The sequence below is a fragment of the Durio zibethinus genome, chromosome 23, assembly GCF_047325235.1.
Source record: "Durio zibethinus cultivar Kanyao isolate XHJ-2024 chromosome 23, ASM4732523v1, whole genome shotgun sequence".
NCBI classification, from domain to species: Eukaryota; Viridiplantae; Streptophyta; class Magnoliopsida; order Malvales; family Malvaceae; genus Durio; species Durio zibethinus.
This window is the reverse complement of record NC_143184.1, coordinates 348,328-370,194: the sequence shown is the minus strand read 5'-3', so window position 1 is coordinate 370,194 and position 21,867 is coordinate 348,328. Positions and strand designations below refer to the sequence as shown.

Below are 21,867 nucleotides of genomic sequence, written 5' to 3'. Positions count from 1 at the left end.
TCAATTTTAATTTTAACTTTTATTTAATAATTTTAATAAAAAATTTTACGAATTTCACGAACTTTGGTTTTAAATGTTTCTCCGCGGTACTACCCAAAAAACTACGAAGACCAATGGTGAAAGGGCGGATGCAACACGCGAAGCAGCTTGTGTTACGAAATTGTCCTCAAAAGATCCCTAAAATTACGAATTATCACTTCCGCGGCTCCACTACGCCACCCCCTCTTAAAATCCCCTTCGCCGACTACAACAGATTCAGAAACCAAGAAAAGCATTCGAAGACTCAATAAAACCATGGAAGCAGTCCACGACTACAACACTTGTTGGAACTCCTCCACCAACTGGTATATAGCCCATGGTTCTCTCCTTAATTCCGTCACGTTCGAGTCATCTTTTATGTCAATCGCCGACTCCAATCAACATCAAGACGCCCTCGATTCCACTCCCAAATCCCCCCTTATCTTGTGCCCTACTTCGCCTGATTCGGCCTCCTGCGAGATCACCAGTGAGTCCAAATTTTTATCATGTTCCTATCCATTATTCTCTCTTTAGTAATTTCAGTTTTTTTTTCCTATCCGTTATTCTTGAATTTATTTATTTATTTTTACATTGATGCTTGTTAAGTAAGCAATGCGAATTTTATTAGCATTAGGGTTAGTAGAATTTATTTTGACATTGGATAAATTCAAGCGACGATAAAGAATTTCCAAAAATATCCTTTTTTTTTTTTTTCAATTTCTTATATTCCTTACTCGCCTTGTGTGAATCATCTTATGCTACAGTTGCTTTTGCACAAAAACATGAAGTACGACAGGTTTATGTCCGAAGTACTGCTCGAGTATATGAAATATACTATGCTCCTAAATCTCAGAGCAGCAATGAGTATCTATGCACTGTTCGCTGTGGTATTGCCTCCAGAGATGAAGAGGTGCTTCGTGCAGCCAATCTTGATGAAGCTGCTTTGGCACATCTAAAGGGAGCCAATAAAGAGTTGGATGAAAAGAGACAAAAAATTGGCGGCAATTCGAACTCGAATGAAGATGATTGGGTTGAAGTGAAAGCTCCTGATACTCCTATGCTTGATTGTGGAAGCAGCCTGCCATCAAATTTTAGTGTGAACTCACTTAGCACACAGGTGAGATTGTTTTTTCCTTGCAGATTCATCCAATCAAAGCTTCCTTCTTTCCCCTTTCTTAGCATTCTATGGTGTTAAGCGCTTGTTCTTGGTAATTTCAAAAGGAAAAGGTTAAAGAAATGTAACAACTAATGAGGCAAGTTAACATTATCAACTTAATAGGAATGAGTAATTTTAATTATCAGCAGGAGTTAGTTTGGAACATGATTACTACGTGAAAATCTTAGTTTTAGGGGGAAAATAGGAACTTTAGAATAGCCCCTTCTTTCCCCCTTTTCTGTTTTTCTCCTCTCCAAACAAGAGACTGTCACAAGAGTCACCTTTAGACATAGAGTCATAGTTGTGTCTTTATTTTAGTCCATTGCTGATTGATGAAATTTTTCAGGATTTATATGAGGCTACCGCTGAGATCACCGATGCAAACCCCTGCATGTCTATTACTCTCCGCTTGCTTTTACTTCAGAATAAAGGCTGCATATGTGTTGATGAACTCTATTTGTTTGCTGATCCTGTTGAATTATCTGATTCTGAAAATGAAGTGGGTCAGACGGGAAATGCAGGTGGAAGTTCTCTTATGGCTATGCTTGCTCCCACACTTTTGCAGTTATCTAAAACAGCAGGTCTTCGCCACATACAAAATGAAGACATTTTTGGCTCAAAGGAAAAAGAAAAGACACAAGAAAATGGGTCAAAGGCTGTTGAATCATTAAAGTTTGTAATCCAGCCAGAAGGAAAACCCAGTTTAGTCAATCAGCATGAAGTGGACTCGCTGGAAGCAATTGCATCAACTATTGAACCAAAACAACATCAGATCCCCCCACTTAAAGATAAAGAAGCCAAGGCTGATTTATCATGTGGGCATATTGAGAGATTCCTGGATCAGCTTGTTTCTCGAGTCAGCAGAGTAGAAGATCTCCTATTAAAGTTTGAAGAGAACATGCTAAAGCCCATTAGCAGCATTGATGCAAGGCTCCAGCAGGTAGAGCGGCAGCTTGAAGAACTCAGTAAGAAACCTAAGAATTCTGAATTGCCATCTTGCACAAGATATTCTGCACCTGAATTTTCATGTCACGATTCAGATAATGACACTCCTTATAACATTGGAAATGAATTTTTGTGCTGCGATTTATGTGCATCACATGAGAAGGATTTTTCATCATCTATCCAACCTGATGAAGCCATTGATTCTGTAAATGATACTCGGTCATTCCCAAGTCTTGTAGTCACTGCTTCTGAAATTTCTGATGTTGATGACGAGGAAGACGATCATGCATCGGGAACTGATTCTCCTAAGGATAAACCAAAGCAGACTATGTCAATTGATGATGCATTAGCATCTGCCCTTGCCAGATTCCTGTCTTCAACTTCAATTGAGCCTCAGAAATATACACAAGCTCTTGCTGTAAAGGCCCCTGAATTTTTACATGAAGAAGATGGCAGCATTGACAAAAAAGTGCCACCAGAATCACATTTTGGCGTAACATCTGAACCTTGCAGTCTTGACACAAGAGATACAATGGATTCAAGAACAGCATCAGCGTCCTCCAACTGTCCTTTAGAGAGAATAGGCGAGGCGACATGCTTTCTAAATGACGATGATTCTGAGCAAACAGCCAAAGAAGTTGTTGAAGACTGTCAAGGGCAAGGTACTTGCCATGAGACAGTTGACTGCATAGTTACTCCAGCCAGACATAATATGCACCAGATAGCGGGAGACGTGGGAAATGGGGAAGTTAGCAGTGGAACAAGCAAGATTTTGGTTCTTGATGAAGCTGATATTCTCAACCAATTCCTTGAAAATCATGTCGAGCAAGGAGCTCCTGGAAACACGGAAATTAAAGCAGAAGTCACCAAACAAGGACCTCTTGAAGAATTTCTGCAGAATGTTCTGGAATTATCAAATGCTTCTTCTGTAGTGGATTTTGAAACTCCAATCCTGGATGTTAAGTTTACTTCTCAAGACAACTCCAAGTACAAGTCTCCCCTTGAAGCCCTTTTGTCTCACATGCCAGTCACAGATACTGTTGCTTCTTGCTCTAAGGTAAGTGATGATGGTTCTCAAGCTGGTGAAGAATGCAACTTGATTTCAGTAGGGGGTGAGGAGCCGGCATGGCCGGCAACTGCTGGTCATTTTTCACTGGATTTGGATGGTTACGCTTTAGAGGTTGAAAACCGGGAGGATTATTATGCATGCAGCAACCAGGAAATTTTGGCAACAAGCCTTATATGAAAGAGAAGTGCTACTTGTGTCCTAAGATCTTGTATTGGAAACGCAGATTGATGGGGTTGGCAACAGAACTGAGTTACAAGTCGATGATTTTGTCAATTCAAAGTACATACTTTATTACTTAAGGGCCCGCCCGTAGTCGCATATAGTGGGCTATGATTTTTTTTTTTTTTCATTTTGATTGTATTTGTCTTGAGGATAATAGTAAATCGATACAGATATATTCAAGCAAATTTAAAGGTATTGATTAATTAAAGCCGAGTGGCATTTATCATTAGTTTAATTATTAATATATTTTTTATTTTTATTATTTGGATTGAATTAAATATAGGATTTATTAAGTTCACACGTAGACGCAGTTGAAAAAAGAAAAAAATAAATCTAGACGGTAGTAGACACGGAGTTGGCACTGGCACTTGTGCTTTCCCAAAATGCATCATCCGTTTTGAAGCGAGGAGCTCCAACGTAAGCGCTCTAACTAAAACCCTAGACATCAAATCTAGGGCTTTTCCCCTACCCATATCTCTATTTATAGATTGATAGTTAGGGTTTTGGTTTTTGGGGCTCGTTGTGGCCAGATGGAGGCGGCAGTGGTCGATGCTGGCTCCAAGCTTCTCAAGGCGGGACCAGCAATCCCTGATCAGGCTCCCTCCATGGTATGTTTGTTTTAACATCTCCCCTATAATGGTTAAAGAAACACCAACAAAGAAATATATTTAAAAAAAAAAAAAAGGTTTCTTTAGAAAGTTTCTCAAACCAAAATTTAGCTTTTGATTTGGGGAGAGCTTGAAACCTGTCTCTCTCTCTCTCTCTCTCTCTCTCTCTCTATTCCTTTAATCTCTTTCTTTACAAGGTTTGAGTAAGTGTCGCCTCTTCGCTTAATTTTGTGTTTCCATTTTGGTTAAATTACTTGTACGTGATAGGTATGGCACTCTAATTCTTTGAATTGTGGTCAGGTAATTCCTACTAAAATGAAACGCATACTTGAGGATGGATCCTCAGCTGATAATTCACTGTTTGAAGATGTCTCTATCGATCCTGTTGTGCGAGGATTCATTAGAGACTGGGATGCCATGGAAGATTTGTTGCACCATGTTCTATACACTGGCCTTGGATGGGAAGTTGGGAATGAAGGGCAAATCTTGTTTACAGATCCGCTTTATACTCCCAAGGTTAGCCATCTTTATCTTTTTCATTCCATATTTTCTTGCTAATTTTGATCTTCAAGTGAATCTTTTTCTAATTAATGGAATGGTGATGAACAACATGCACTTCTATCGAAGGTTTTACATTTGCCTATTTTTGAGAAAAATAGACTACGCTAGTCTCATGCTAAATGCAGATTTGGTTTATCTGCTGTAATCCTGGCTTTTAATTGGTAGAAGGGATCTAGAAACGGTTAAACCACTTTTAATATCCCCATATTCCCTGCCATTTCCATTTTACTTCTCTTGAGTTGAAATGAGGTAACAAAAGCAGCTGGAGCTTATTTGACCCGGTTTGCAGCTGCTAGAAAAGATGATTTTTATGGTAGGGTTCTTTTTTTCCCAAAGTGTTGAGGATCGAATTTATTGCAACAACTAGGAAATATTTACTAATTCGTTTAGAAAATTGTGAATGTTGTTTGGCCCATCTTCAGCCGTTTGTAATAAAGAAGCTGCTCCGGAAGTTTGGTCAAACATACACCATGAAGGATGCTATGTTGTTGTTGTGGATATATTTTATTGTACTGTTGCTCTTTTGTTAGGTATTGATTATAGTCAACTTCAGATCAAAGCTCCCAAATTATTCTCTGTTACAATTTTTTGCCCTAACTTTCCAGCCAAATCTGTTATTCTTTGGGGTTGATCACCTTGTAAATAAATGGTGTAAAATCATTGTACTTTTTGTTGTTCCAGGCTGTCAGAGAACAACTGGTGCAATTGCTGTTTGAAACTTTTAATGTCTCGGGATTTTATGCATCGGAGCAAGCAGTATTATCTCTGTATGCTGTTGGGCGTATCTCAGGTTGTACTGTTGATATTGGCCATGGGAAGATAGGTATGTACATACATGCATGCCTTTAAGCGTGTCAGGTTTAATTCTTTGGCTGCTTAGTTTGATAATCATTTATGTAGTGGAGAAGTTAAAATCCATTTACTCGTATCAGTGTAAATAAGAGCAGCATAATGATTAGTATCAAGTTCTTTTAAATGCATAAGAAAAGAAATAACAGCCTTGAATATTGAGTAATTCCAGGAAGTGAAAGCAAAATATCTTACTGGTAAGCGTTTGGCATATCTTATAGAGTTAGAATTTAGTTATGGATGATAGATCAGGAATCACATTCAATTGGCTTTCAAGTGCAAAGATTTTTTCATATTATTTTAATTGGTTTTGTGTTCTGCCTTGTGAATTTTACACTTATCAACAGACATAGCCCCGGTACTTGAAGGTGCTGTCCAACACATTGCCTCAAGAAGATATGAAATTGGAGGGATTGATTTGACAAAGTTACTTGCTCAAGAGCTGGCTAAATCTAATCCTATGGTGAACCTCAGCATCCCTGACGTTGAGAAATTAAAAGAGCTTTTCTCATGTTGTGCTGAAGATGAAGTTGCTTATGACAGAACCCTTAAATCATGTGAGACAGAGGAACACACCCTGCCTGATGGACAGGTTTGTTTTTTTCTTGTTTTCTTTCTTTTCTCCTTGTTTAAGTTCTGATTTTGACCTAAGTCCTTAAATCTTACTGTGGACCACTAGACCGGCCTAAGATTTGCTGGCTCATTATTTCTCATATTATTTGAAGTACTAGAAGATTGACATAAGGAGTTGTTTATGTAAGAAATTTTGCACGTTATACATGAGAAAAAGAAGTAGAATGTTCTTAATATGGTTCTGTAACCAGGATGAAAAGGCCAGGAAAGAAAGGAAGATAAGAAAAACTGACCAAGGATAATATATGATTTGTGAATGACTTTGGGTATGTGAGAGGTGAATATTTTATGATTTGTCATCATCAATTCTATGTCTTGTATCTGGTTGTAGTGTAGTCAATCATTTATTATGATGGTTTCTATCAAACTTCAAGCTGTTAAATTTTAGAAAGATAATACAAATTAGAATCAGCAGAACATGGTCAGAATACTGCAAGATATGGAGCTTATCAAACTGAACAAAGAAACACCTTTACCTCTTATATGCCTTTTTGGTTCTATGGACCTCTTAGTTTTTTACCCACATCTTGAAGAGATTTATAATCTTGCTACTTGCAATTTGGATTTTTTTAAATTAAAATTACAGGTTTACCAAGAAGCTGAAGAACTGAGCCCAGTTTTGGAGAATAGCTTAGTGCACACTCTACGAGTTATTGAGATATCCTAATGATTTCTAGTCTATGGAACTCTAGTTTTTCATTTAATAAGATGACGGCTCGCTCAGTGACTGGTCTGTCTTACATGCATTATTGTTTTTCCTTGCTTAAACCTGTAACCTAGTTATACATTTAATCCCACTAGCTTATTTTCAGCATGCCCCATGTTTCCGGTCAAGTCTACTGCATTTAGGATCTCCAAGTTGTTGTGTTGCTGATTGTAATACTTTTCAAATGCCAATTCAGGTGATAAGAATTGGAAGGGAAAGATTTACTGATGGTGAGGCATTGTTCCAACCATCTATATTGGGTTTAGAAACTCATGGAATTGTTGAGCAGCTCGTTCATAGTATTTCAACAGTTTCTTCTGAGAATCAGAAGCAACTGCTAGAAAATACTGTTCTTTGTGGTGGGACTACTTCTATGACTGGTGAGAATCATATCCTTTGATCCTTGAGATGTTTGGATAATGAAGGAGGATTATTTCTTGATTGATATAAGATAATTGTCAAGAATAGTTTACATAGGCATGATCTTAACCATGACATAGTTCCCTTAGAATTTTGAATGCAAAATGTTGGTGTAGGTGCTTTGATGTTGATATGTTGCATGTTGACTGTTTGCTTCACAGCTGCCAACATGTTTGTCTTTGCTTATTGCAGGTTTTGAAGATAGGTTCCAGAAAGAAGCGAGCCTGTGCTCATCTGCTATCCGTCCTTCTCTAGTGAAGGTAATATATTACATGACCAATGTAAGCCGATACTATATTTGGAAATTCTCGCATGGTGTAGAAATTTATGCAAAATACATCAGTCTAATTATGTATACCTTGCTTTCTAATTGTTTGCATTAATCTTTCTGAGTTTTTTGTTGCAGCCTCCAGAATATATGCCAGAGAATTTGACAGTGTATTCGGCATGGGTGGGAGGTGCAATTCTTGCTAAAGTGGTGTTTCCACAAAACCAGCATGTAACGAAGGCAGATTACGATGAGACTGGACCTTCTGTTGTTCATAGAAAGTGTTTTTGATTAATTTTACTTTTGAGTGAGCTAAGTTCTTGTTCACAGCTTTCTGTCTGTATTATATTAGGATACTAATGGCTGTAGAAAAACCAGAACTGAAAATTGTGTTTAACTGATGAAGAAAAATGCACGCTTATGTTACTGATATCAGTGTAGGTGAGTTGGTATTTCTTTAATTTCAAGGATCAGCATTTCCCATTCTGGCTTGGAGCAATTTATCCAGTTAATCAGAATTGTTATGTGCTATCTTCATCATACTAGACTCCTTCCTCTGTTTATATATGATCCTTTTTGCCTTAATATTTATTATTATGAAAGGCCTAATTTAAATGATTGCGAAAACCCCTTAATTTAAATGTATCCATTTGTTGTGGCAACAATTTGATGGCATTCTGATATTACTCTAAGCTTCTTTATTGTTGTAATTGAAAACAAAAGGAAGAATACTTTCGAAGACATTGATTGAATGCTTTTGCAGCAGTTTCCCTTCTCTCAATCACTAAGGTAATGTTTGGATAAATATTTAGAGGAAAGAAAAAGAAAGTTTTTTAAAGAAAAAGAAAATAAATATTTACAGAGGAAAGAAAAAGTTTTTTAAAGAAAAAAAAATGAGATCTATGTTTCTTGTTTGAATAATTAAAATTAATAAAAGTAAGAAAAAAAATTTTTAACATGATAAAGAGTAAAAAAAAAAATGAAATGATTCATTATAATAATTTTTTTCAATTATAATATTTTATTACTTGTGATTTTAAAGCACTCTTGGATCAAGATATGTTTGTTATCTTATATGATCTCACAATTGTTACTACATCAGTAGTTTTTAATCAAGTGAAACTTAAAGATATTTTATAAATATGCACTGATGAATTTTTTAGTCATTATTAAAATTTTAGCACACTATCACTTTGATAATATATTTATATAAAAGCTATTAAATATAAAAAATACAATCACATAAAACTATTACACATCATAAACAAAAAAAGACTATTTATATTCAATCATTTATCAAAATCAAATTATCAAAAAATTATAAAAAAATTTTATATTAAAAAAACATATGAACTTAAAAAAAAAGAGATGACTTTAAAAAAATTATAAAAAAAATTATAATGTAATCATATTTTTTTTATTAAGTTTTTAATATTAAAAAAATTAATATAATAATTTTTTTATATAAATAAAATTTTTTTAATTTTTTTTCTTAGTCTTTTTCTCGGATTGGGATATTAAAAAAATAAAGATTACAAAAGAAATAAAAAGTTATTAAATTTTCATCTCTTTTTTTCTTTTAAATTAAAAATTTATCAAAGCAAAAAAAAAAAAATTATTTTCATTACTTTTTTTTTTTTTCCTATCGTTTCTCTCAATCCAAACATAGTGCCAGCATTTTTCAGTCTACTTACATACCTATTTCCATCCCGAATTTACCCCATTTCATCATTCTAGTCAGGCGGGCATAATCTCAAGGAACAGCAGGCACGAATAAGTTAGATGGAATATGGCGTGTGCACAGCACAACCGCAGCTAGCCATAGTGAGTCAAGGAACTGTTCTATCATGATCGTGAGAACCTTGATTACTAAGGCGAGAGACTTGAGTTGGCAACTTAAATTACATAGATTAAGACGTTGATTGGTTGTCGTTGGTCATGTCCTGGACCAGATTCATTTTCCCACGAGTTTCTGGTGTAATTTTTCCGCAGGTTGCCACTTGGTACAATGTTTTTCTTCTCACCTGTGAGGGAGGCTCAGGCTATGATAACATTAATGCTGCTCTGCTTTTGGATTAGGATTTGTCCATCTTCTAATGCTGCTGGTACTCAAGTTCTCATCAGTTTATAAGCCAAATTCACTAAGAAAGGTTCAAGTGATGTACGTACTTCACGAGTCATGACAGCTTGTTTGGTTTTGATAGGACCATCCTACTACATCTACATCACGTAGCCATCTTCATCCGTCTCATTCATTATTTGATTGGCTCCAAGGCCTTAGACCCCATAGGAACTTCTTTCCCAATCATTCTCATTATTATTATTATTATTATTATTATTATTATTATTATTATTCCTTGAGAAAAGAAAGACGCTTTAACTTCTCGTTCACGTTTATTCTTCCTATGAGACTTTTAACTACAAGCCACAAAACATGGCCCGCGGCTAGTCCATGGAAAGAGTACTTTCTTCTACCCTTTTCAGGGGAGACGGGCAAAAACGGGTGGTCTCCATTGGATCCCTGCAATTTAGGATTCAAGAGCTTTACGTTTTATTAACCATTTACCTTAAGTCATTGAGGAAGGAAACAAGCCTAAAAACTACAAAGGAAATCCATTAACAGCACTCGGATTGCATTCTCATCTTAGAAGGTTCTCCCACAAGACACACTTTGTTAAAATTTTGTATGTACCTTAGCAGATATAGAATAAACTTTTTTAAAGTTTACTTTTCACACAAACTTGGAGAAAAAAGGGAAGACTAATTTGTTCTAGTACAACAAACATTGTTAGAAGAAGCATCCAAGCATCCGTTGGACTTGGGGTAGGTGGTAAAGGTGTGAAACAAGTTGGGGTAGGTTTAAGATTTGGTTTTAGCGTTTTTTTTCTTTTTTAGGGACAGGACAAGCCATTAAAACCAAAACCGGTTGCTTGGGGTTAACGCCACCTTTTGCCTCTTAGAAATGACAGCAAATAATTTCCAAATAATGAATTCAACAATGCTGCTAACCTTGCTTCAATAAGTATCCTATGAGTGGTTTCAGCTTGCAAGTAGTGTTCTGATTTTTTTTTTCTAATCCACGCCAAAGCCTATAAACTTGAAGTTGGCCTGAGGCTTTAGTGCACTGGTCAACTCGTCTTCGATTTTTTTTTATTCTGCTAGATATCTAGAGATGGAGATCAAAACCCTAAAACCAAAACTACAGCTAAAATCGACATTTTTAAAGTTTCATGAGCAATGCTAGTTTTTCTTTTTTGTTGATTTGGATAAGAAAATGAGGTGAAAAAGTTAAACTTGATGTGAGCAGACACTTGGTCACTTCTTCATGTATGAGTGATCAGATTTTTAACAATGAGATTCGGCTGCATTTTCAAGAAGGAAAAGTAGAACATTCCTCTGATTGTCTATCTGTAAGATCATAGAAGTTTAAAAGGCTTTAAAGGGGAAAAACAATCAAACAAATGTGAAAAGGTGTGAATTATGTAATGTGACCCAAGACTACACAGCCACAGCGCACCATCAAGCCAAAATCCGAAATCATCCCATCCGTACTTCCGAATCTGATTCATAACATACTCCACACAGTAAAATATAAAAGCAAATGGACAATCCAATCCTAATAAAAAAAAAAAAAACCCACAAAGCTATAACCATCTACGTTTCTCTTCTCTTTGCCCCACCCCAACTTGTCTCAAGCCATATTGCATGTTTTTTTCATGTGGTGAATGGCCATAACAGAGGGAAAGAAAAATTATTAGTACTTTCAGGGACTTTTTTTTTTAAAGAATTTCTCACTATTCAATTGATTCAAATGGAGTTGCAACATATATATTATCATGATTCATGACTATATAAATGGGTAATCATGATTTGGGATCTTAGGAATTTCCCAGCAGAGAGATGGGCCACCTTTGCTGTGCTTTTTATTTTGATTAATGTGGAACTATATATACTAACATAAATCTTATATATGCATATATAAGATTGCTGATTAAGATCTAACAGCTTGGGGGTTCCCCACTTCCAGTAGGCTCTGATAATTGGTCCATTTCCCAAGTTTGTGTGGGTGCAACCTTGTCATGTACTGGTGCGTACTCCTGCAAAATAACAAACCCTTCCTTAGTACTTCCTGCAACTTTATTATGTCATCGTACAATAATTCACCACATGTTTAAAAGTTATAAGCACCAGTACTGAACCAACTGCATTTTTTCTTACGTAAGATATATGTATATACCTCCATCTTCCTCATAAGTTCTTCAGCTGTATCTGCAAAAACCACGATATGTCTTGCCGAACTGTCAATAAAACCTTCTTCAACTCCCTTGTCAAATAAAGCAAGCAAGCTGTTATAATACCCCTCCACATTCAACAATCCAACCTGTTTCACAATTCAAAATTAGATGAAAGATTTCTTTCTTTTAAATTGCAAGAAATTTTAAAGCTATGATCTAAAAAAACCAAACTTTTCAATAATAAGTAGTAATTAATAATAGAAGAAGACCAAACTAACCGGCTTCTCGTGGATTCCTAATTGAGACCAGGTTATCATCTCTAGCAGCTCTTCCATGGTACCATAACCACCTGAGTACGTTCTTGAATTTGCTTAAAGAAAATTGACACCACAAATTATCCCAGAAAAAAATGGGAATTTTATAGGAAACATACCGGGAAGCGCAATGAAAGCTTCAGCATGTTTTGCCATTTCCGACTTTCTTTGATGCATGTCTGCAACTGTTTTCAGTTCGCCAACAGTTTCTCCGGATATCTGCAAGGAAGTTTTTTTTTTTTTTTTCCCTATTTGGTGAATAGCTTCCAGCTTCACTTTTTGAGATGAAAAAATAGGCAAAGTATGCAACATGAGGAATAATGGAGCATCTATGTATACAATAGTACCTCATGGGGCAAAAGAGCTTTAGGAAGCACTCTACAGGAACCCAAAAGGGAAAAAAAAGGAGAAATAGGTGAAAATTTTCCCACAAGACCATAAAGAGTATATATAAATATCTATGCATCAATTTTAGAGATAAAAGGTGTACCCAAGTACATGGCAACCACCGTTAAAGACAGTCTGAGAGATCAAGCCCATTAACCCTACACTTCCTCCACCATAGACCAAATCAATCTTTCTTTGAACCTAGCTAGGATCAAAGAAACATCAATCAACATATATACATTTATATGATCAGATGTCAAAACATTTTGTATCAGAGTGTACGTACATACATGCATGCAAAAGTGCCTGAAGTTGAGGACATAGAAAGGTAATGTACGTACCAGTTGTTTACCAAGCTGAAGAGCTGCATCACCGAAAGAGGCCTTGTTTCCCACTCTACTACCACAAAAAACACATATTCTTTTGAATCTCCTTTTCTTTTCAGTTGTGGTGGTGGATGTTCCTTCTCTTTCCATTCTGCCAAGAAGCTATATATTTGTACAAAGAAAAGAGTTGGAAAAGTGATGCTTGAGCAACAGACAGAGAATTCAAATGCACAAAAGACAATTAAGTATTTGAAGGAAGGCGCAGACGGAGAACGGACCCCTGCTTTTGAACCTCTACATTTTACACCTTTTATCACAATCATTCATCAACACTTGCTTTTGTCTGATTAAACAAGTACTTCCGTCGAAGTGCCCAGCCAGACCCCTCCATCTCCATCCTTCCTCTTGCTAATCATCCTTTCTCTAATTATACAACTATTTTTAGTATTTAGAATTTAGCCATTCCCTTTCCATTTTTGTCCATTTTGGTCACTTCAATGGCATTTTTTTTTTTTAATTTTATAGATCATTAATTAATTTCTTACTCTTAGTTTTAAGCATAAATATATAGTTAGTTGAATATATGTGTGTATATATATATATATATATATATATATATATATCCAATAGACTGAAATTGAAACCAGTGACTAAATGCATCCATCCTGTTTCGATATTCACCATATTTCTTCATATCTTGTTTTATTTAATTTTCATATTAGTTTGTCGCCAGTCGGTTGTCACCCGCCTTCTTATTATATTTTACAGGTAATAAATTGCTTTTATGTGTACGTAAGGAATTCAACTGATCATCATATATACATACATATTTACAAGCAAGATTTATTTTTCAATTTGCTACTTTAATAATTCGATAACAATGGAATATTAGTAGGATTAGGAAAATACTATTACTCAAAAGTCGTTACACGTGCAAATCATTCAACTACGTACGCGTAAACATATACATAAACATATTTGGAGTTTCTAATTATTAATTTAGAAAAATAATGGACTTGAGATGATAGGATCCAATTAAACTTATTTGTTTCATCCATATTTTGATCCATGACACCTGTCCATTTTGGAAAAATAAAAAATCACTACGTTGTACCTTTGCGTGGAACGGGTTCCAACATTCGGACGAAGGTGGAGTGAGGTCATTAGGCGTGTGGACAAATTAAAGCCAAAAATTAAACTGATTGGAGACGTCCCACTCCTTCTGCAATCAACAGGTAATGGCAAGCGGTACCACATACATTCCTGTTGGCCCAACCCAAGCTTCTTTTATTTTATTTTTTTAAAATTTTTAGAGAAAAAATAAATCAAAGAAGATAATGTATTTGACAACAGTACAGGCTCGATATGTAGCTGCCTCTGACAATGCTTTTGGAACACATTGTTAAATCTAAACTATTATCTATACTGCACCACTTGTTAGTCATATATTGCCCTGCTATATATATTTATTTATATATATATATATATATGAACCCAAAACCTTACTTGGACCACATATGAGTTAGTGGACCCAAAGCCTTCCTTGGACCTTATTTCCTACCCTCAATCCATCATACTCTATCATGTTGGCCTCATATCATATATATTATTTGTCCTTGGTCCAAAATAAAATGTACAAATAAAAATATTTCTTCCTTTTTTTTCCAAAAATGAAATAAATTATTGACAATTATTTTATGATCAGTTTCATTTCAGTGGTAACACTAAAATTTTTTTTGACAATTAGCTATAGCTAGGACGCCACTTTTCTCCAACTTCCTGAACTCAATCCTTGATTTGTTAAGCAATTGATTTTAAATGAACGATGTTTTCTATAGGTAATCAAAGCTTGATTTTGCAGGTTTATGTTTGTAAATGGATGGATGATGAAGTTTCATCCACTTGTTTATCAGGCGAGCAATGCCCCATCACCATAAATGGAAAAGCAATGGAGGGAAAAGATCAGACAGTGATGCATAACCAAAAAGAAGAATTAAAAAAAAAAAAAAAAAAAAAGGGCACAGAAGCTGTGATGAATCAATCCCTCAGGCTTGCCAAATATCAACCCAGCATGAAACTGAAACACATGGTTTGGTTGGTTCCTCAACCTCCGCAACTAAAAGGGAGCACCAAATATTCACGTGTGTTTCAGGCACATTTTCTGATTACTAAATATTTCATCATAGGGATCATATCACAACAATTCACCCTTTAAATACTGTATGAGACAACTTCTTTTAAAAAAAATAATAAAATAAAAATCCCCATTTTTGTAGTAACCAAAAAAGATTGTGAAAAATAAATCTACATCTGTAGTTAGAATCTTTGATAGACTGGAAGAGAAATATGGAGAGAAAAATAAAGCAGAGATGGAAAACAAAGGGAACAAGAATTGATTCAAAGCAGCGCTTCTTCAACAAAGTGAGAGAGAGCAATAGCCGAATGGATTTCTTGTAGGGTTTTTGGGATCCTCCCCTTGGTTGTCGGCGTTTTTGTTTCCCTTCTGTGACTGCCGTCTCTCGATGCTATGGGGCCGACTTTTGGGCTTAAGATTATTGCTATGCTAATACTAGCCTTCTTTTATGGGCCTTCTTCTAGCAATCAAATTTTTTCCACGTCTTCGCTTTATTATGTACAAGATAATTACATTATTGTATGGTATACTAGTGTGTGGGTGTGGGTGTCAGTGTGGGTGCGGTGCGTTTTGCATGTTCATGGGTCATTCGATAATTGATTATATTCGATGAGTTTATAATAGATTATTAAATAGGGATTCCATGCAAGAATTGAAAGTGCGTTCTTTTGGCCAAAAAATAATACTAATAAATACTTAACATAATTATGTACTTTTTAGGAGCATTAACTGTGAACCGAAGCCTTAGACTCTAGTTGAGTGGTTCATGGAAGCCTAGATGCCAAATATTTCTCCCATGATAACCCACTTGTATTAGTATTAAATTTTAACTTGTCTCGTGGAGGAATCTCAAATTTTTTTTTTTTTTGTTGGATAATTGAGGAGGAATCACAATCATGAAGGCAGAAGAAGCCTCAGAAGTTTAGAAAGTCATGTGCATAAACTACGTAATTCATATACTTACGGAGGCAACAATGCTTGAGCTTGATTAAATCTTAATCAACTCTTGTTGAAAAGCTATATATATACAGAGAGAGGCATAAAAGAGGGATCCAGATTTTTTATCATTGAATCAAAATTCAATTCCTAATATTTACATTTAGTCATTTTGATCCAAATGTAAAAATAAATATAGCACTTGCGCTGATGTGTGTAATTCTTTCCTTATATATACATAGGGAGAGAGAATGAAGTGCAGAATGTAGATTCCGCAACTGGATTCAGTCTTCCTTCTAACAAACTGGATTCAACTATCTTGGTTTCAAACTTCAACAAATAACCATAACCAACCGTGTAACACACGCCAAACTGTGGCGTCAATAGCCATGAAAAATGCACACTTCCACTCTCCACGAAATAATCATCACATCCTCCACACAATACACAGTACCCACACGGCCATCACATTTGAGAGAGAGAGAGAGAGAGAGAGAGAGAGAGAGAGAGAGAAGGAGACAGCAGCAGCAGCAGGCACCATTTTACATTATTAAGGCCACATTGATGGAAAAGTTAAAAACTCCTCCTCAGTCATACACAAGTCTCACTCTCTTTGACACGTTAAAATGTAAGTTGCTTAAAATTTAGCACATTACTTGTTAGATACAACACCTATTTATCTTTTTACAAAGAGGGCAATGGGAGGGATGTCCAACTACTAGCGGATGAAGATAAAAGACCAACGACCGCATATCTCCTCCCATAATAACCCTTTAACCATGAGTAACCAAAGCCAAGAATGAATTGCCTGAGGAACAACACTCTGGGAGGGATTCTGCCACCCAAGACCTTGCCTATACAGAAGAGTATTCCCCCATTAGTTAAAAAAACAAACAATAACCTAGTCCATCATACAATGAAAAAATAGGAGTTAACAAACACCAAACCTACAGAGCAATGCTGGAGAGAGCCACCCACCTCAAGGGGGAATTTCAATTAATTGAAGGGGCCCCATTCCCTTCCACAATATCCCTCTGCTGGCCAAAGTAGTTACCCTCTACAGCATCATTAGATGATGAGTGGTATGCCAATGACAAACCACGACCATTGCTGTTACCATTAGCTAAAGGCTGTGCTTTGTGCATATCCTGAACTAGTGACCCATTTCCTTCTTGCTGAACATAGAAGGAATTCAAATTTCCAGTACCATTAGCAGACACACACACTGACTGAGATAAGTGAGCTGATTTGGTTGAAACGTTTTCATCTGAATTAATGCCCTTTTCTGAGGTGGAACTGGTAACATCATCATCCACCTTCTTTGTATTAAGAAAACGACCTCCACAACCCCTAGCCCTTCTCATAGCATGTAGATGCCGGGACTCATGAAGGTATGGCTGTAGTCAATGTCAACAGAATTGAGTCCTGAACCTCCCTAATTTGTAATTTCTTCCAGCCACAAAGAAATAGAAAAAGGGAAAAAACCTAAAAATACCAATTCTACCTTTCTAACTTTAATGACTTTCTTTTCAAGCTCAGCCTTAGCACGTATTTGTCTTCGTCTCAAAATGCCATGATATTGCTTTGCATTTACAAAAACAGGCTCCTCTTCCATTTGAAGAGGCAAAGGCATTCTGGCATGAAGCATTCCATATAGATGTGGTGACACCTGGCACAACATAGTTGGAGTTATCAGAAATGTTTTGGCATACCAAATTCAATTAGCAAGAGAACACATTGAGTTTATCGTTTACAATACATATAAGCATCTCTTAAACCTTCAAAACACTAAGTTCATAACCTTTATCCCCACTAGTGAAAACTCATGAAACTCATTTGAAGACAATTAAATGAAATAAATTCCTAAAATAAGCGTCTTACAGCAATGACCAACAATAATTATGCCAAAAACAGTGATACTTCGGATAAATTGAAAGAAAAAAAAGATAGTTCAATTTGTACACAAACTGTGAAATAATTAGCAAATATATTTTAAATTATTAATGAATAAGGTCATTTTGCTCTCATGGAAAGCAAAGAAAGGAAGAACTCATTTTATATGAACTTCTAAGCACTATTTGTGGCTGCAGTGCAACAGCATTATATAGAGCAAATGAGCCATAATCCTAGGTAGAAGCATCACCATTGCAAAAACTTTTGTCAAAGTTGTATACATACAAAGTAATGCAATGCATAACATGGCAAAAGGAGACAAGATACATCGTCTTATTCAAATTGTAGCTAAAAAGAATATATTTTCTAGTAACAGGATACCCCTACCTACTGCAAAATAATAGTCACTAAATTGTCTTTTCCTGTTACCCAATTTACCAGAGAACAAGACATTCAGAGCATACCATCATTTGTGGCCCATATGAAGTCAGTATTCCACCATATTGTGGATCTGAATAGGGATAAGATGTCAAGACCTGAAAAGTTTGTAGCAAGATTTCTTCTGCAGTCAAAGAGAGAACCAATGCAAACTAATAGACATTTAAAGAATACACAAATTGTTGGTTAACTGCCAAAATACATGGTTGGATGCCAGTTCATGAATGCCTTGTTATGTATGTAAATGTATGCATGGGTTTATCTCTGTGTGTGTGTGTGTGTATGTGTGTGTTAGAGAGAGAGAGAGAGAGAGAGAGAGAGAGAGGCCTTACAATTGAGTGACCAACTAGTTCCATCTGGGAATTTGGTTCAAGGTGTTCACCAAAAGAAACGGGTCCCTTGGAAGGAACATGCTTGAGATGTTGACGATCTTGTCCATTTCTCCCATCTGATCCCAAAACTATGACTGCATCAATATCTAACGAATACAAAGCAGCACATGGTTTTTATGCTTCAATTTCAAGCAAGGAGCAGACACATCACATAACACTAGTTATCATTCTTAGATGGTAGCTATTTCCACAACCTTGATTAAATTGGGTTTTGCTGTTCTCCTCAACAACCTAAGATGGCACATCCGAACTTTTTAAAATCAACATTAAGGATATATGTTCCCACCCAAAAACACTAACCATGTGTGAGGAATCCAAAAAAAAAAGTTAAAAAGCCTCCTGTATATCAGGTAGGTTTATAGAATACAGAAAAATGGGAAAAGAATGGCAAGCCAAGAGCCGATACCGGTGCAGCATCCTATTGGGAATGATGCATTACTAAAGATCATAGTGAAAATAGGACAGCTCCTTTGAATAATATGAAGCTCGTTCCTCCTAGTTCTATCCAGTGTGAAGTTAGAAAACATCAAATGAAAAAATTTAGAAATCCTTTACCACCCCCACTAAAGAGGCTCAAAACGTTCTCAGGAATCACCATATTGCAGATTCATGATTTCCTATTTTATGAAGAACAAGGCAACAACAAGAACAGAACTTCTGCAAAATAACCCTTTTGTCTCTTACATTACTACTTCTTTCTTCCTTTTCCCCTTTTTCATTTTGTGAGACGAGATCACATCCTCTTAACTAATTTCTAAGCTAAATTTCCATTTCTTGTAATAAAAAATTAGGTAAATGAATGACCAAGAACCATAAGAACAGTAAACATTAGTTTGAAGTAAACAATATAACTTTTTCTTCCTTTTGTCAAATCATAACATATTATCAGCGTGTAAGGAATGGAGACAGATTCACCAATGATGTAAAGTGATTAAGAAAAATAAGAACATCGGTCTACCAATACCAAATGACGAACTACTTGGTCTCAAGACCGATATGTTGTGGTTTTTTAGCATAAAAAAAAAGAAGCATTCCATCTTTAACTAATATTAGAAATCCGAGATTGTGATCCAATAGTGATCAGATTCTCTTTAGTGGAATTACCCCCATTTCCCATGCCACCATGAGCCTGTGAATGCACAGCTCCATCTGCCACTGAACCCTTTAGTTGTTCTATAAAAGTTGACTTTGAGGCAGCTTCACCAAAGGGGTTAGGCGCAACTCCTTTCCACCAGGGCTCAGAGTAGGCAGTTGACTGCAACACACTTTGAGCACCATGGTCCATCCGTTGATCTTTATTCCCTGGTTTTGCTGGCATTATTCACAACTTAATCTGGAATCAGCAGCCAAATCCCCTAACCAATCAGAAACAGAGAAAGAGAGAGGTTAAAATTATTTGCACCCTAAATACAATCTAGAGACCTAAATAGCCAAAACAGAGAAATTTTCCCATGAAATATAAGGAGAATAGAAGCAGCAAATTCCACAAAGACCTCAATTTCCCGTTATCATCTAATACAACATAAGTTATTTGCAATCTAAATGCCGAGTTTCATCAAGCTTCATAGCAAAATATCTCTAAATTACACATGAATCATATGTATAATATAAACATCGTTATGTTAAAAAGAAAAGGGGGGGTTCATTCCCGAAATTCAAAATTCAATTGAAATTTAAAAATTAAAACTTCAAAAGTTTTATAAAAAAAAAAAAAAAAAGAAATCACAGAGCATGATTTAGCGTCCAGCCGAACTTAATACAACTAAGTGATTCAATTTATAAATTCGGCATCTGGGTTTCTCTAATTCCAACCCATAATTCTCATGCTAATCATCTTTTTTTCAACCAAAAAAAAAAAAAAACAAATGAGAAGATGCTAAATTAAAACTCTAAAGTAGTGGTGTTGGAAATTTTGAATCAAAGACGGAAAAAAAGGAAAGATCTTTTGAGAGAATTTTTTTTTTAAAGAAAGATAAATATAGAGGACTTACTATAGGAGGCAAGCGGAGAACGAAGAGGTGCTAAAGGGATTGGATTGGTCATAAAAATTTGTACATTCTGGACGCTCTCTCTCTCTCTCTCTCTCTCTCTCTCTCTCACAGCAACCTTAACATTGAATATGGTAAGGAGAATTTTTTTTTTTTTAAATTATAATAAACTTGACCTTACTTAACTTATCTGACTGGAATAGGATATTATACACTTAATCGAATCCGCATCTTATCATCTACATTTTGTTATTATTATTATTATTATTTTTTAATAATATTATTAATAAAGTAGTAATTTTTTAATTATGTTAGTTTTAGCTGACGCAAATGTGGAAAAGAAAAGTTTGATAAAAATAGCAAATGAGAAAGCTGAAGTCACCTTGCGGAAAATTGCCTTTCCTTTCTTCTTATTTTCTTCACTTTTTTATTGTTATCATTATTATTATTTTCAATTGCTTGGAAAACGAACGACAGAAAAAAACGTTTGTTAAGTTTTTTTTTTCCCCCAATAGATTCTCACACAACATTCACATTTTCACATAAAAGATTTTGGGTCATTGTTGATTAGCTACCATTAATAGAGTTGTATAAATAATTCTAAAAATCTTAATAAGAGAAAAAGCGATCATTAATAGTGGAATACGTACAGATACCTAAATATAGTAAATGCAAAGTAGCTTTGGTTGGGTTTGGCTTGGCTTGGGTCATTCTATTTTTTTATATTAAAATTAAAATAATAGTAAAAAATGGTAGCAATAGTAGATGAAGGAAAGATCAACTCAATTTTGTGGGATGGAATGGATAAGCAATAAGTGTGTGTTGGAAGTTTCTTAGTTACTACATGTGAGCACTTTTCATCATCACTTTCTTCCAGCGGCTGTCAGCCATTCGACACCTTTCCTTTTTAATCATTCCTAGCTTTCGAGGAAAGCTTCAGCTACAATTTTTGTTAAAAAAAAAAAATATATATATATATATACTTTTTAATCATACAACTAAACTATGGGTGACAAGCCACTATCATGTCTTCTCAAAAGAGCAATTAAAGTCCTGATAAAAAAATAAAAAAGAAGCAGGTATAATTTAATATCGTAATTTATTACGCAAACCCAATCTCAAGATATCCAATACTGGACGCACACACAGTTGCCAGAGGCGACACATGTGATGATGCACACATAACGTCTCCTAATCGTGATGATATAGTACGGTTCCACGGTCACGCAATTTAGATCTTGCCGCGTCCTCACCAATTTTAGTATTTATTTTATTTGTCAAACGTCGTCACTCAATGCTCTTCTTGGCTTCGCTTGCTTAACGGCGTTATCACGTTTATGAGCCCTTAAATGACGCCGTTCTTGTTTTC

The 21,867-nt window shown here is 35.6% G+C and overlaps 4 protein-coding genes across 10 annotated transcripts; 2 read left to right on the top strand and 2 right to left on the bottom strand.

The window, feature by feature from the left end:
- Positions 1–257: 257 nt before the first annotated feature.
- Positions 258–3,672, top strand: LOC111313681 (uncharacterized). 2 transcript variants are annotated; one of them, XM_022914351.2, is made up of 3 exons: positions 258–505; positions 807–1,135; positions 1,521–3,672. In XM_022914351.2, exons 1-3 carry the CDS (start codon positions 295–297, stop codon positions 3,363–3,365), a joined length of 2,385 nt encoding a protein of 794 aa, XP_022770086.2. In that variant the 5' UTR covers positions 258–294; the 3' UTR covers positions 3,366–3,672. The 2 variants fall into 2 exon arrangements, with proteins under 2 accessions (XP_022770086.2, XP_022770085.2); XM_022914350.2 differs by having other exon boundaries at positions 783–1,135.
- A 98-nt stretch (positions 3,673–3,770) lies between these two features.
- On the top strand, positions 3,771–7,941 carry LOC111313682 (actin-related protein 7-like). 2 transcript variants are annotated; one of them, XM_022914352.2, is made up of 8 exons: positions 3,771–3,827; positions 3,941–4,018; positions 4,319–4,534; positions 5,261–5,402; positions 5,776–6,020; positions 6,964–7,147; positions 7,380–7,447; positions 7,594–7,941. In XM_022914352.2, the coding sequence occupies exons 2-8, from the start codon at positions 3,941–3,943 to the stop codon at positions 7,744–7,746; spliced, it is 1,086 nt and encodes a 361-aa protein (XP_022770087.2). In that variant the 5' UTR covers positions 3,771–3,827; the 3' UTR covers positions 7,747–7,941. The 2 variants fall into 2 exon arrangements, with proteins under 2 accessions (XP_022770087.2, XP_022770089.2); XM_022914354.2 differs by lacking the exons at positions 3,771–3,827; positions 3,941–4,018 and adding an exon at positions 4,081–4,221.
- A 2,354-nt stretch (positions 7,942–10,295) lies between these two features.
- On the bottom strand, positions 10,296–13,110 carry LOC149512052 (cytokinin riboside 5'-monophosphate phosphoribohydrolase LOG1-like). Its single transcript, XM_089752136.1, has 7 exons — positions 12,733–13,110; positions 12,495–12,592; positions 12,352–12,382; positions 12,124–12,223; positions 11,969–12,039; positions 11,693–11,836; positions 10,296–11,552 (listed from the first exon to the last, which is right to left on the bottom strand). The coding sequence occupies exons 1-7, from the start codon at positions 12,865–12,867 to the stop codon at positions 11,454–11,456; spliced, it is 678 nt and encodes a 225-aa protein (XP_089608262.1). The 5' UTR covers positions 12,868–13,110; the 3' UTR covers positions 10,296–11,453.
- A 2,777-nt stretch (positions 13,111–15,887) lies between these two features.
- On the bottom strand, positions 15,888–20,665 carry LOC111313679 (nuclear transcription factor Y subunit A-4-like). 5 transcript variants are annotated; one of them, XM_022914346.2, is made up of 7 exons: positions 20,502–20,665; positions 19,615–19,865; positions 18,451–18,596; positions 18,145–18,216; positions 17,292–17,456; positions 16,739–17,184; positions 15,888–16,641 (listed from the first exon to the last, which is right to left on the bottom strand). In XM_022914346.2, the coding sequence occupies exons 2-6, from the start codon at positions 19,826–19,828 to the stop codon at positions 16,780–16,782; spliced, it is 1,002 nt and encodes a 333-aa protein (XP_022770081.1). In that variant the 5' UTR covers positions 19,829–19,865; positions 20,502–20,665; the 3' UTR covers positions 15,888–16,641; positions 16,739–16,779. The 5 variants fall into 5 exon arrangements, with proteins under 5 accessions (XP_022770081.1, XP_022770080.1, XP_089608261.1 ...); XM_022914345.2 differs by having other exon boundaries at positions 16,766–17,184; positions 20,502–20,664; XM_089752135.1 differs by having other exon boundaries at positions 18,451–18,566; positions 20,502–20,664.
- Positions 20,666–21,867: the final 1,202 nt, after the last annotated feature.